This window comes from Fusarium solani, assembly GCF_023522795.1.
Source record: "Fusarium solani strain SB1 chromosome Unknown bctg00000001, whole genome shotgun sequence".
In the NCBI taxonomy this organism is placed as follows: Eukaryota; Fungi; Ascomycota; class Sordariomycetes; order Hypocreales; family Nectriaceae; genus Fusarium; species Fusarium solani.
The window spans coordinates 3,706,674-3,719,819 of NW_027072156.1; the positions used below are offsets into that span (position 1 = coordinate 3,706,674).

A 13,146-nucleotide genomic window follows, 5' to 3' on the forward strand; every position below is an offset into this window, starting at 1 on the left:
GTCGATGAATGCGCGCTCGTGCCCGTGTAAGTGGATTAGCCCAGCCAGTGGATTAGGTAGGCCTTAGCGAGAGGATTAGGATCCGGTTTCGGAAACAACGTTGAGATGGAAGAAGTCGATAATGCCTCAATTCCTCAATGAATTCGCAATTGGTTTGTTGAGACTGATTTCGTTTGTGACTCTTTTCTCCAGGCCGTGGCTAAGCGGGCTCCCTGTTGAATATTATATCAACCCTTCGTCACCTTTTCTAGGCGTCTCCGAATGCAGCTCTAGCTTCACCTCGGCCAGGTACAGCTGAACCGCCCGGCACATGCAGGGTACCTCTTCAAGGCTGGCGTCCCCTGCTAGTTCGCCTGTACCTGGTCATCCTCGTGACGTAGGTAGTGACCTGGTTCTCTAGGTGAGCCCGCCGCCACGATAATTCACCGGAGCTGTCCGAGTCCGCTCACCGTGTAAGAGCCTCCCCACGAGCCTCTCCGCGTGCCCGTTGAATCGCGTCTTCAGAGTCCCCGGCTGTCCGATAAACACGCCGTGACCCCGAACACGCCGAGTGAGACACTGAGAGTCTCTTCTAGTGACTCACTAGCTGACAGGCTCTCCTCTGTCCCGGTCTATCCCTGTCTTTACCACATGTCAGCGCCCGCCTTAGCTCAAAGCCTCTTGATAATGTCAAAATATCTTCTCTTTTTACATAGAAAAATGAAACTTCTAGTTAGTTGCTTGTAGCGCCTCTACGTCATAGCCTGTCTATTTCCAAGCTTTTGTGTCAACAACTCCAGTCCCTCCCTTCAATTCCTCCCTTGGTCCGTCCCATATCATTCTCATCTTATCTCCCTACTGCAACATGGCGTCCAGACTCTCGCCCAACACTCCCTCAATCTTGACAATCCATCGGTGCGTCTCCCGTTCAACCACCTCGTCGTCATCCTCCTGCAGCTCGCTGATCCGAGGCAGCATCTCGTGCAGCATCGACAGCCACTCCTCTCCCAGCCGGTCTGTCAGTGCCTGCTCGCACTTCACAGCCGCCAGTCGCACTGCAGCAGATTCAGATCGAAGGTGCTTCAGAAGTGCCGAGTTGAGCTCCTTCTGGTGAGCTTGTGAATCTGCCGCCGAGGCCAACTCCACCGTCGTCGGGATCAAGTCCTCTGTCACATCAACTGACCCGGCATGTGAGAACTGCTCCATCAACACCGGCCCAACGGCACTGAAGTGTGCCGGTGCCTGCCAGAAGTCATCCTGATCATGCTCGAAGCAGTTTGCCAACGTCTGCAGCACCCTCGTCCACAGCTGTCGCTCCTCGGGCTTGCTGAGGTCCACCGTCTGTAGAACCTTGACTGCATCCTCCACAATGTACGTCGCGTAGTTGGTGACAATCGACTTGAGGTTTCCAAAGAAGACCTGCAGGAATCCATACACGCTGTACTGTCGCAGCGAACGGCCGACCCGGTCACTCTTGGGCAGGCCAGAGCTTGACCACTCAATTAGCTGCACAAACACCGGCCGGAACGCCGCGTCGTTGAGCTTGTAGATCACCTTGAGTCCCTTGTCATTTGTGCTCGCGTCCAATGCGCTGAGCTTCAAGAGGCTCTGCTCGCCCACCTCACCCTTAGCATGCTCTTGTCGTCGAAGGTCAAACGCCTTCATCAGAATGCCCGACAGGAGCGTGGCATTCTTGCTGATGCCAGACTTGGGGTGCTTGTCAATGGCCAAGCCCAGAACATCCAGATATTCCGCCACAGCCTGCATATGTTAGCTAGTGTCATGCAACATCTGAAAATGTGACAACTTACAGAAAATCCAGAGCTCCTGGCGCTCTCCCAGTTTCGGTCCAAAGCCGAGAAGATCTCCTTCGCCTCGAGCTGCTTAGCCAGGAAGTGGAGGCAATCAACGCGGCTTTCTCTTGTCTCATCCTCAAGATCAACCTCGGCTGACTTGTTGGACACTTCCAGGATGCGGTCGATGTAGGTCGAGAGCATGTAAGGGAGGTGTTCGGCGAGAGAGCTGATGAATCCGTAACTTGCCACGTGAAGCTCCTCATCCCGAGCGTCTTCCGCCAGGCTGTCATTGAGATAGGCAACGGCTTGGGGAATCGCGCTTGGCAGAACCGGCACAATGGCATCCTGTAGCACGTCCACGAGCGATGTCAGGCACAGGAGAGCCATAACACGGAGACGTTCCTCGGACTGTCCGAGGCAGTGCTCGCCAGCAATCGTAGTCGCTGCCGCCACCACTGCCTCGATATCCTTCTTACCATACTTCTCGGCGATCTTGTCCACACATGTGACGGCAGTGTGCTTGTACCGCATGTCGTTGGACTCCCTGATTCCAGCTGTGAGCTGGGGCAAGAAGGCCAGCAACACTGATCTTGATGCCGGGTCTGTGTTGCTCTCCTGCTCGACTCGGACCTCGAGCGCCCGGAGAACCTTTTGTCGCAGTCCCATGTCTGGTCGGTCGAGCAGGTTCTCAACCGCCTTGATGAACTCGCCGATAGACAGCAAGTTGAGGTGGTTTGAGAGAGCCTGTCCACACCGGTTATGGAGAGTCTTATCCGCCTTAACCGTATCTGCAAGAACGAGGATGTTCTCGAGCAGAGTAGCGTACAGTTCCCTCAGTCGCGAAGCGTCCATGTCGTCCTTCTCCATCAAGCCGCCAATCTGAGCCCTGAGCTTCTTGTTGGCCAAGAAGCTAGGGAAGGCTGACAGCTGGCGGAGGGCAATCTCCTCAAGATCCTTCTTGTCCTTGTCCCTGTCATCGGTAATACCGAGAAGGACGAACGAGATTCCGGGCTTGGGCTTGAACAGATCAGCGATGAGATCGAGCAGCTTGACAAGCGTTTCCAGCTGTGTCTGAATGCTGAAGTGGTTCAGTAGCTCAATCACGAATTGCAACAGGGCATCGCTGGGGCCATATCGATCAACCAGCATGCTAACGAGGGCGTGAAGGAAGTCTTGGGGTCCAAGGGTCTCAACCAGAGCAACAAAGAGACCGTGTCTCCGGTGGGCCGGGATGTGCTCGTAAGCAGTGGTGAAGCTCACGAGAATATCCGAGGCACCAGCAACGGGGCTCTTCTGTCCCTGGCGCAGAGACTCGATCAATGGGGGAATAACCTCCTTGATAGTCTGAGCCACAACATGGGCAGAGTAGTCGTCGCTCTGACGAAGGACAGAAGTACCCATGAAAGTGAAGATGGGCATGACACTGTGAAGCACCAGGTTTGGCGCAGTCGTAGCAAGGCTGGCGATCAAGAGGAGAGCAGCGTTCTGCACAACAGGGCTGGATGACTTCTGAATGCAGTTGACAAGCAGATCGCCATAGCCGCCGGAGCTGTCAATCTTGAGCTTCTTGTTGGCCTTGTACGTGGGCATCATGGCAAGAAGGCTCCGGAGGATGAGGTTCTGCAGGTAGCCAAGCTCAGAGCCCACCACCGTTCTAAAGTGCTGGAGCTCAGACAGGGCTGTAAAGAGGCCGTCAAGAAGCTCGGGGTGCTCAACCGGGTTCGAGTTCTCAACCAACTGCAGAACAAAGGTAACCTTTCGCAGAGCTTGGCTTAGCTCAGGGGTGACCTGGGTGATGAGGCCACGGTCACCTCCAGAGGAGCTGGTCCTGCGACGCTTGTTTGGTGGAGGTTCCGTGATCATCTTGGTACCAGTTTGGATCGAGTCGAGGAAGTAGGTGAGGATATCGGTGGTCAACCGCACACTTCGCAGCATGTCCGAAGCCTCTGCGGGGACAACCGACTTGGAGTCACTGGCAGCAGTCGATTCCTGCGAGATCTCCAGCAGTTGCTCAGCCGCTATGAACTTGATCTCGGGCTTCATTGAGGACCACATCTTCTTGATTCGGGCAAAGATGGCGCGGATGAGATCAGCCTTCTCCCTCTGCTCCGGCTCCCTCAGGAACTCCAGGAAGAACTCGAGTCCGGCAGTATCGTTGGGAACAACAACATCAACAAACCGAGTATCCATATCCGACTTGTCCAAGCGCTCCGAGCTGCAAAGCTGGGCCGCTTCATCTTCGCTCAAGCCGGCCCACCACTGCAGAGCAGGAAGCAAGAGTTGTGTTCGTGTCGTGGTGCTAACTCCGCGGACTTCGTTGACAGTCTTCAACAGCCTGTTCTTGACAAGAATCAGAGGGGTGTTGACGATATGGGAGGCGAGGAACTGGAGAAGGGCCAGTCTTCCAGGTTGAGACAAGTGGTCTTTCTTATCAAGGGCAGCATCAGGCTTGGACTGGTATTTTCCTTGCTCAATCGCCGTCTTGAGAACAGCAGAAATGTGCTCAGGGTCCATGACACACTCCTCAACAGTTGGCAGAATCTGCAAGTGGAGGACCTTGGCGACAACATCAGAAGTCAGTGAATTTGTGTCCTTGGATTTTCCATACAGAGTCTCTGCACCCCAGATCGTGAGCCCCTTTGAAGGAACTGGTGGAACGTAGAGGCTGGTGAGAACGGTGATTAAGTCGGCAGCGGCCTGGCGAACTCGTTTCGAAGGATCGCTCAGCGCAGAAATGCAGTAAGGGAGCAGAGCTTGAAGGTCAGTCTTGTCAGAGTCGCCAACCTTGAGCCTCCTCTTGACCATTTCGAGCGCCGCAACTCTGGCCAATGCGGGATACGGGCCACACCAGATGCGGATAAAGAAGCTAAAGTAGGTGCAGTCCTTGAAAGCTGATTGACGGTGGAGCTTGGGGTTTTGCTCGAATTCGGAGAGTAGACTGGAGTTTTGAGAGCTCTCGGAGACGATGGAGAAGAAGGCGTGGCTAAACTCGTCAAAGATCTCCGAGGGTTGGGGCTGGAGGCAAGGTGAGAGGGACTCGGATCGATCAGAGAGCTCCTTCAGAAGCAGGCCCAGGTCTTGAGGCGCCTTCTTCTCCTCCGTACCGTCGTTCATCTCCTGGTCATCCTTGGCGGCTTCGGGCAGTCTTCTGGAACGGAACGAGAGATCAAGCTTCATCTCCAACTCCTCGATATCGAACTTTACTTCCTCGAGAACAGACTGAATGGTATCGCCAGACTTGCCGGTGCTCTGGGACAGGGTGATCAAGGCTGAACCCAATTCCCGTCGGAGTGCGCCATCCTCGTCGTTGTCGTCGTTGAGTCGATGCGCGGTCAGGATCAGAGACTTGAAGATGACGGAAACTTGCTTATCCTTCAGGATCGGGCTACTCAGGATCGTGATAATAGTCGCTAATCCTCGAGCATCGCCCTTCTTGGTAAGTCTTTCGATCAGGGCGAGGCAAAGACCGTTGGCCAGCTTGTCAACTCGGCGCTCCTGTCCAATCTCAACAAGGAGCTTGCCAATGTCGGCAACCTTCATTAGTGCCTTGGTGGTCTTGCTGCTCATCTGCTTCGCGGATCGGTACTGCGCTAGGATGGCCAGGCAGACCAGACCAGGGCGTACCGTGTCGTTGGTCCAACCGTAGACTGTCTGGTCCATGAACGCGGTCACAGCTCCATCCTCAAGATTTCCTTTGGACACAAACACGGCAATCGCCATGTACGAGGCAATTTGAACACTGGGAACCTTCTTCATAACCAATGATTCCGCAAAGATGGGACCGAGGCGATGGAGCAGAGCTTGATCGTTTTCGCTCTGGACCGCGGCCCGGCCTGACCTCGTCTTGTCCAGGATGCCACTGATAGCCTCAGTCATGATACCTGCCCAGAAAGAAACCAGGGCAGGATAGTTGTATTGCATGCGGCATGACTCGAGGGTGTACTCGGAAATGAGGGTCAAGAAGGAAGGGTGCTGGATAGCCTGGCGAACCAAAACAGATCGGGGCGGCGAGGTAACGGATCGAATGTAAGGGTCGAGGAAGCGGAAGTCGTGGGGAATTTTGTTGGGCAGAATCGATAGAAGGGTCGCGAAGGCCGGGATCGAGTGGTAGGGGAGGAATGCGAGAAGCAGAGCTTGGGTGTTTTCCTCATGGATTCTGTTAAAGCTTAGCCTTTTATCCCATCTCTGTCAAGGATGAAATTTCTTACCTAAATCTTCGAATGAGCCATTCAATAGACTTGATAGCGGGCATTAGCCTAAGGCGACTGCCTGCGAGGCGCAGGAAAGCCCCGACTCGTCGGTCCAGCTCCTCATTCTCAGAGGCTGTAAGCTGAGTACGGTCTTGGTTCTGGCTCTCCTCGCTAAAGATTGTAGCCTGGAAAGGCGCAAATCTCGCATCGAGCTGGCAGAGCTCCTCGAAGCCCTGGAAGCAGGTGGTGTAGAGAGTCTGGTAGTTCTGGGTCGCGGCGACTCGAGGTTCCCAGATCAGCGACTTGGAATGCGCAGCCTTTTGCGCCTTGACGTTGAGAGTCGACTTTGAGTTGGCGGCCACCTGCGCCAATTGAGCAGCAAGAGAGGTGGCCATGATGATGGGGGCTACACCTCAGGCTCGGGCAGGGGAGGGGAATGGTCGATATGAAGGTCGTCCTTAAAAGCAGCGGGAGTGAGGCCTGCGCCGAAATTTTTTGGCACGGGGAAAAAGATGGCCTGGAGATTTTGTTATCGATAAGAGAAACTCTCCATAGCAGGCTGCAGCTGGTAGGTTCATGTGGGTGTGTCTACCCCACCATTTGACCCACCAGCCATGGAATCCTGGCTCGATCTGTTCAGCTTCTGCCATGACATAACTGGAATTGTGATGGTTGGGATTGGAGTTTCTCTTTGTTTTCTCCAATTGGATTGGCTAGTTCCTTTATAGTTTGAACTGGTTCATTTGCATTGTATGGCTTATCTCTGCCTGCTGAGCATTAGCATTGGAATACTTCATCTAACGTTGTCTACTAGTGTCCGAGGGGAGGACACAATAGTAAAGGACGTCATTAGATACCTACGCTGACAATCAAGTCGATTAAGTTCGTTACTCCAAAAATTCAACTGCCTCATATTCGTCCTTCAGCTTCATTCACCTGCTTTGCCGGCTTCTCTTTGTAGAAGCAAACACTCGCCGGCCCACTTCTGTCTCCAGCGCCGGCTATCACGATGCTTCATTGGTTCGCAACCCCCACAACGGCGCAAGTAGGTACATGCGAAACGGTGGGACGCAGCCTGTGATGGCTAAAACACGACGAATACCGACTTACTTATTAGGCTGTAAAGTCCCCGAGTAAATGAGTTGGTTGCTGAGTTTATCCGCTAGAGTGGCGTGCTGTCTCTGAAGCTTAGGTACTTATCTTCTGGAGAGAAACCCGACCAACTCCCAAGTCAACCTTGTCAGATATATTCCCCGCAGCGCCTCAACCGACTTCACCAAACACCGCGTTGTGTACAACATGGCTGTAAGACATCTTAGATCCTAGCAAAAATTTCCTTTGTTAACAATTCTTTAGTCTACACTTCCCCAAGTCGTCCTCTTCGGGGACTCCCTATTCCAGCACGCTATCCAGCTCCTCGATGGCTACTCTTTCCAGGCCGCTCTACAGTCTGGTGAGTGCTTCAACTCGACGAACATTGATAGAAAAGACCACTAATAAATGCCCAGAATTCATTCGCCGCCTGGACGTTGTCAACCGAGGCTTCTCGGGCTTCAACACCGACCATGCTCTGAAGCACCTCCCGGACATCTTCCCCGAGCGCACGGCCTCATCACCCAAGCTGGACTATCTCGTGAGCTGCCATCACCTCACGTAGCCCACTGTACTGACCGCAGCCAGGTCATCCTGTTTGGTGCCAATGACGCCGTCATGGAGACTTCTGTCACTAACCAGCACGTCCCCCTGGAGCGTTACAAGGAGAACCTCACCAAGATCATCAACCACCCACGCATCACCGCCCACAAGCCCCAGATCATCCTGGTGACGCCTCCTCCGTTGGATGAGATCAAGTCGACTCCTCGATCTCTTGGAAACGGCCACAAGGCGGCTCTTCGCCACTTTGCCGTCAGCGCCTCCTATTCTGAGGTGGTCCGCCAAGTCGCAAAGGAGAACCCAGGGGTCGCCCTAGTCGACCTGTGGCAGGTGTTCATGGACAAGGCCACCGAGATGGCATCGCCCGGAGACTACACACCCGGTGGTCCGCTGCTGGGCTCGCCTGAGAACGGCAAGCAGGGTGGTCTGGATGTGCTCCTCCCCGATGGGCTTCACATGGGCGGTCAGGGTTACCAGATCTTTTACGACGCTCTGCTGCCTCACATTGGCAAGGAGTGGAAGGGACTCGGGGAGGAGGATCGGACAGGATGGGTGATTCCTGACTGGCGCGACTTGTGCGGACTCTAGCCCGCCAAGCCGGCTTGAGCGAGCAAGGGTAGAGATGTCTGGATGGATAGATAGAGGGAGCCTTAGACGTTATAGAGAATCTGTTAGAGATTATAGCTGCCACTCTTTCTTTGTTCTTTATTGAATTTCCAAGCCCTACTCTGGCTTGAACGGCTCGGTCATTCACATCAACCCTTCACTCATCCCGTCCACAAGTCCTTGTCTCTTGGTTTCACCCCGCCTTCATGCCGATAGCCCCCCTCAATTCGTGGCGGGTCAAGAGATGGATACCTGCGTATCAATGGCATTCAATTTCTTTTAATGCTGGGTGGTGGGTGACCGGCATGCCTCTTATCTCCGGTCAGAGATCAAGACATTGCATTCTGCAGCGAGGATTATCGTGATGAGTCTTGGATGTGTGCTACGTATGACAACATACACCCTCGTAGTGACCCCAGTCAACCTGAGGCTGGACGGCTCACGACGGCTTGTCCTCAAAGCCCCTGGGCCCTGACACGCCCTGGACACAGCCTGGATTTAGTGGATTAGCGGGCTCCAACACGCCACAGGCGCTAGAGGAACCGCCACGTTAGCGCGCGGCCCCGACCTCTACCCACTCCATCCAGGTCGCTTCATCCCTCGAGACCAACCTCGAAACGTTATTCTCGACTCGATATTGCCCGATCCTTTTCACCCTCCCTCAACGTCGACGCTGTTTCACGGCCTTTTCCTGCGCCCGAGTGAGACTCTGAAGAACGCATAGTATTTGTATCTGCGCTCTCGCTGCCTTGTACATCCTTCACGCACCTTCGTCGTCCATTTCCGCTCCCCACCTTCTTTGCGACGCCGCGATTTGTCCACACACTCGACGACGACCCCTATCGTCCACATCCATATCGATCCGTACCAGCGACCGCACGTTTAACTCGATTCACCCGTAACCCATCGAGTGCGAGATATACATATCTTGTCTAGTGACCAAAACCTCAACTCGGCCGAGTTTCTACTTGATTCCGCAACCTGCCTACGCCGTTTCACGATCCCAAGTCGCATATCTCCGACTGAACGTCGCTCTTCCAACAACTCAGCCCCTCCAACACAGTATCAACTCATCGATCTGCCGCCATACTCCAAATCTACCCATTAAAACGCCGGGCGATATCATACATCGCACCCTCCGTCGCCGGGGACCTTGTGGTCTGTTCCAGGCGATGCGGCGGGGAGGGAGGACCTCGTGAACTACCATTCGCCTGGGGATCGAGGTCGGAAGAGCCAACCGCTGCTCTCCTTTGGAACACGGGCGCTCGTTCTAGTCGAGGTTCCATGGTGTAGAGCTCAACTTCTTCATTCCTTCACATCGTTTGCTATTGCTGGCCTTTCCTTCGCTCCGTCTTTTCGTCACTCAGCCTCGCTCTCCCAACAGCTGTGTGTGCTGCCTGCTCTCCTCGACCGAACGGCCAGTTCTGCCAAGCTTGATCCAGCGTCGTATCACCTGAGACGGTTTCGGGGATGGATCCAAGGTTTCCTGTCACTCGCGAAGATCTGTACAGCCTACAGATGGAAGTGAAGCAAGTACAGTACACCCAAAGCAGCCATGCCGAACGACTCTTGCGATTGGAAAAGCGACAGGCGGATGATGCCGCGCTGAAGTCGGTCTGGAATTCTCCCTTTCCCGGCGTCCTCAGCGGCACTCCTCAAACAGGTGGGTTCCCTCGTCCATCCATCACGGCATCGCCTCGGCGCTGACACTACGTCCAGGTCCTGTCACAATCCCTCACAATGACATGTTTGATGATTTGGATGAGCAAGGAGAGCAACTCCTGGGATCACTTCATCTTGGCCCAGCAGAGGAGGAGCCGGTCCGACGAGGCGCTGCTTCTCGAGCCAATAGTGTTCGCTTCGATGAAAGCGCCTTGCACGGTTCCAACTGGGCAGGCCCGAGCAACCGTCATTCGGGCGAGTTTGTACCCATCCGCCCTGGAAGCGGCCTCATGATGGAACGCTCGCTATCCCACAAGTCGGATGGGAGGCACAGCTCTGCCGGGCACTCGGTACACTCTCACCACTCTGTTGCTTCTGGCCGAGCTAGCAGTCTGGGTCTTGACAACAACTTTGCGGTTGGCGACGATGACGACGATTCTTTCGATATTCCTGGTCCTCCTCCTGCTTTCTTCATCCTTGGGACGGTTCCCTCGATCGTGCGCTGCTGGCTGACGCCCAATTTTGGACATTCCACCTTGCTCTATGCCGACGTCTGCAGTGGATCGCAGAAATCCGTTGTCGAATACTCGCTTCTTAGGGAGTTGGACCTGGTGGATGAAATTCAACGTGATGTCGACGGGGCTTATCGAGTGAGACTAAACGTCTACTTTGCCGAAGCCGTCGTCACACATCATGGCAGTCGCTCTAGCAGTCCTAGAGGCCCAGTCCCTTCCATCACCGTCTTCTTTGACGTTTCTGGCATAACTGAGCAGCCACTGCAGACCTCAGATCGGAAGACTATCCGCATCTACCTGGGCAGTGATGCGCTGCGGGCTCACTCGGCGGACATCCTCTTCTCACAGAACACCATGACGCTCTACGGCGACGAGCGAGAGCGGCTGCAGGTGCCCTTTGTGCGCCCTGAGGATGATGCCGTGTTTCGGAATATCTGCACCACTAATGTGATTCCCGAGAAGCCAAAGTTGAATGCCAACGCCGCCCCTTTCATCTCGGGCGACATGGGACAAATCAGCCAGGAGAACATTCCCGATATGGACCCCATCCCTCACCAAGATGACGAATCCCGGAGCGGGATGTCCCCGATGGTCACCGAGGCAGTTCCTAGCAAGCGACCCAGCTCCCACGGCAGCCTGTCCGATGTTAGCAGGGAGAATGAAAGGCGCAGAAGGGACACCAACGGCGACGAGGCTCCAGTCAAAGGAGGGCACAGTAGAGCAGTGTCGACCGATTCTCGACGAGACACATCCTCGGGCATCTGGGGATCCTGGCGCCAAGGAACGGGTAACGGAGCCGATGGCGCACAGCGAGATGGTCCATTGAGCGGATACCAACCGGCAGGCCGGGGCCGCAACATGAAGGTCCTGAAACCTCAGAAATCTGGCTCGACATCTGCGCGTACAGGTGCTTCGTATGAGCCGCCTCCTCCGTCCAAGGGGGCCGGAGAGGGTCGGCGCAAGAGTCAAGCCAGCATCGGAGAGAACGGCTCCAGCCCCGTCAACCGATGGGATGTGAAGCGTGTCGGTAGCATCGGCGGTGACTCGAGACCTCAGACGCAACCCCAGCCTCTTACGCCTCGTGAGGCACGCAACGCCAATACGTTGCCCAGATCAGCCAACCCAGTCGGAGTCGCATCGGCGTTTTCATGGATGACACCAACGTCGAAGCCCAAGACGACAGCAGGATCTGATTGAGGACCGATGGGATCATAAACCTCATTTCGACGGCGTCCCTTTTTCCTTGATGGTCTTGCTTGATTCGGAGTGTTCCCCTGGTTTCTGCGCGCGAATACACGGAGGGTTAGAGGTGTAGAGGAGGAGATTCGCATATCGGAATCGAGGCAAGCCCTCAGGTCAAAATGGGGGATGATAATGATAATGGTGGTTCGACGTAATGAAATGACCAGACAAAGAAATAAAAAGGGCAAGGGTTTCCTTCAGGTCCCTTGACTCAAAAACAATTCAAAAAATTGGGCGTAATACTTGGCTATATGTTATGATGCATGCGGTATGGTATCTACTACCCCTGGCCTTCTCTTTCAAATCTTGGAACCAGGAGGCAACGACTGCCAGACCTGTTTGGTATCAGCCATTGACCCCTTGACGACGCCGATCAGGCTCTTGAAGGCAGGATGCGACGCGTCCCCCACGCACTCGTACATCCAGCTCTCGCTCGACGTGACGGTGATGCCGGGCTCGGCGCGCAGCCGATCCAGCGCAACGCCCACCTCGCCAGGATTGCAGCTCGACACGCCGTCTGCGAGCACGTACACCTTGTGTCCAGCATCGCGCAGGTCCAGCGCCGTCTGGGTGATGCAGATGTGGGACTCGATGCCGACGAGGGCGATCTCGGAGCCGGGGGCGAGGTCGGCAACCACGCTGGGGATGAACATGGAGAATCGCGTCTTGTCATGCGGCGGCGAGGGGAGGAGCTCGGCGAGAGATGGCACCGTGGGACCGAGCTTGGCTGATGTTTGGGTCGTGGTTACGACGGGGATAGAGAGGGCTTTGGCAAAGTTGAGGACCTTCTGTGTCGTGAGAACTCTTGAATTATCGTCAGCTGTGTCGAATTGGTAAGTGGGAGGGGAGTGTACATCTTGTCAAACTCGTAGATGACATTGCGAAACTTGTCTTGGATATCGCAGACACTGACAGTCAAGCTCCGTTAGTTGACCTCTCTCCCAATCGATCTCGCTTCAGCGTCCGACGTACAAGATCTTGGGGTTCTCTTTGTCACACTCTGTCAGTTCAATTGCACGCCAGTCCGTCCAGTAGACTCACTGAAGCGCAGCTGCGCCGGCGCCGAAGACATTTCGCGAAGCTGTCGTGTAACGTATCGAGGACGACGGGTATGAATTGGAGAGAAGTTCGAACTGCGGCTCAGATTGCTGATGGTGTTTGCCCTTACAGCTCGCGATCCGAGAGCGAGCTGAGATATACCACGTCGACCTAGGAGAGCTGGGGACAAGCGCATCGCCAAGGAAGGGGCTGTGATCGTCAGGGTTTTTTTCTTTAGAGTTCCAAGGTCTCAGGTGAGCTGCGGTTGATGAGACATTGGAAAAGTCGAGGCCCAAAGGATGGAGATTGGAGCTTTGGCTCTTTCCCAGGTGGCGTTTCTAGGTGGGCGCGGGGCAGCGGATGGGAGCGGGGTGCACTGCATTAGCGGGGTCTGACGGCATGAGCAGGTGTCAGTTTGTAGTGGGAGGAGGCGCTGAATGGTCAGGGGAGGAGCCCTTGGAATGG

At 54.9% G+C, this 13,146-nt stretch overlaps 4 protein-coding genes across 4 annotated transcripts; 2 read left to right on the forward strand and 2 right to left on the reverse strand.

Annotated features, from left to right (window-relative positions):
* Positions 1-834: 834 nt before the first annotated feature.
* MRS44_003255 (uncharacterized protein) lies at positions 835-6,360 on the reverse strand (the record flags this gene model as incomplete). The annotated part of the gene is made up of 3 exons (XM_046275335.2): positions 835-1,740; positions 1,791-5,931; positions 5,984-6,360. The coding sequence occupies 3 exons, from the start codon at positions 6,358-6,360 to the stop codon at positions 835-837; spliced, it is 5,424 nt and encodes a 1,807-aa protein (XP_046137368.2).
* Positions 6,361-6,974: 614 nt separating this feature from the next.
* Positions 6,975-8,206, forward strand: MRS44_003256 (uncharacterized protein; the record flags this gene model as incomplete). The annotated part of the gene is made up of 5 exons (XM_065623141.1): positions 6,975-7,014; positions 7,158-7,270; positions 7,322-7,418; positions 7,474-7,598; positions 7,646-8,206. The coding sequence occupies 5 exons, from the start codon at positions 6,975-6,977 to the stop codon at positions 8,204-8,206; spliced, it is 936 nt and encodes a 311-aa protein (XP_065479213.1).
* A 1,488-nt stretch (positions 8,207-9,694) lies between these two features.
* On the forward strand, positions 9,695-11,598 carry MRS44_003257 (uncharacterized protein; the record flags this gene model as incomplete). Its single annotated transcript, XM_046268392.2, has 2 exons — positions 9,695-9,887; positions 9,944-11,598. 2 exons carry the CDS (start codon positions 9,695-9,697, stop codon positions 11,596-11,598), a joined length of 1,848 nt encoding a protein of 615 aa, XP_046137370.1.
* Positions 11,599-11,942: 344 nt separating this feature from the next.
* MRS44_003258 (uncharacterized protein) lies at positions 11,943-12,877 on the reverse strand (the record flags this gene model as incomplete). Its single annotated transcript, XM_065623142.1, has 3 exons — positions 11,943-12,447; positions 12,616-12,643; positions 12,685-12,877. 3 exons carry the CDS (start codon positions 12,875-12,877, stop codon positions 11,943-11,945), a joined length of 726 nt encoding a protein of 241 aa, XP_065479214.1.
* Between the last annotated feature and the right edge of the window lie 269 nt (positions 12,878-13,146).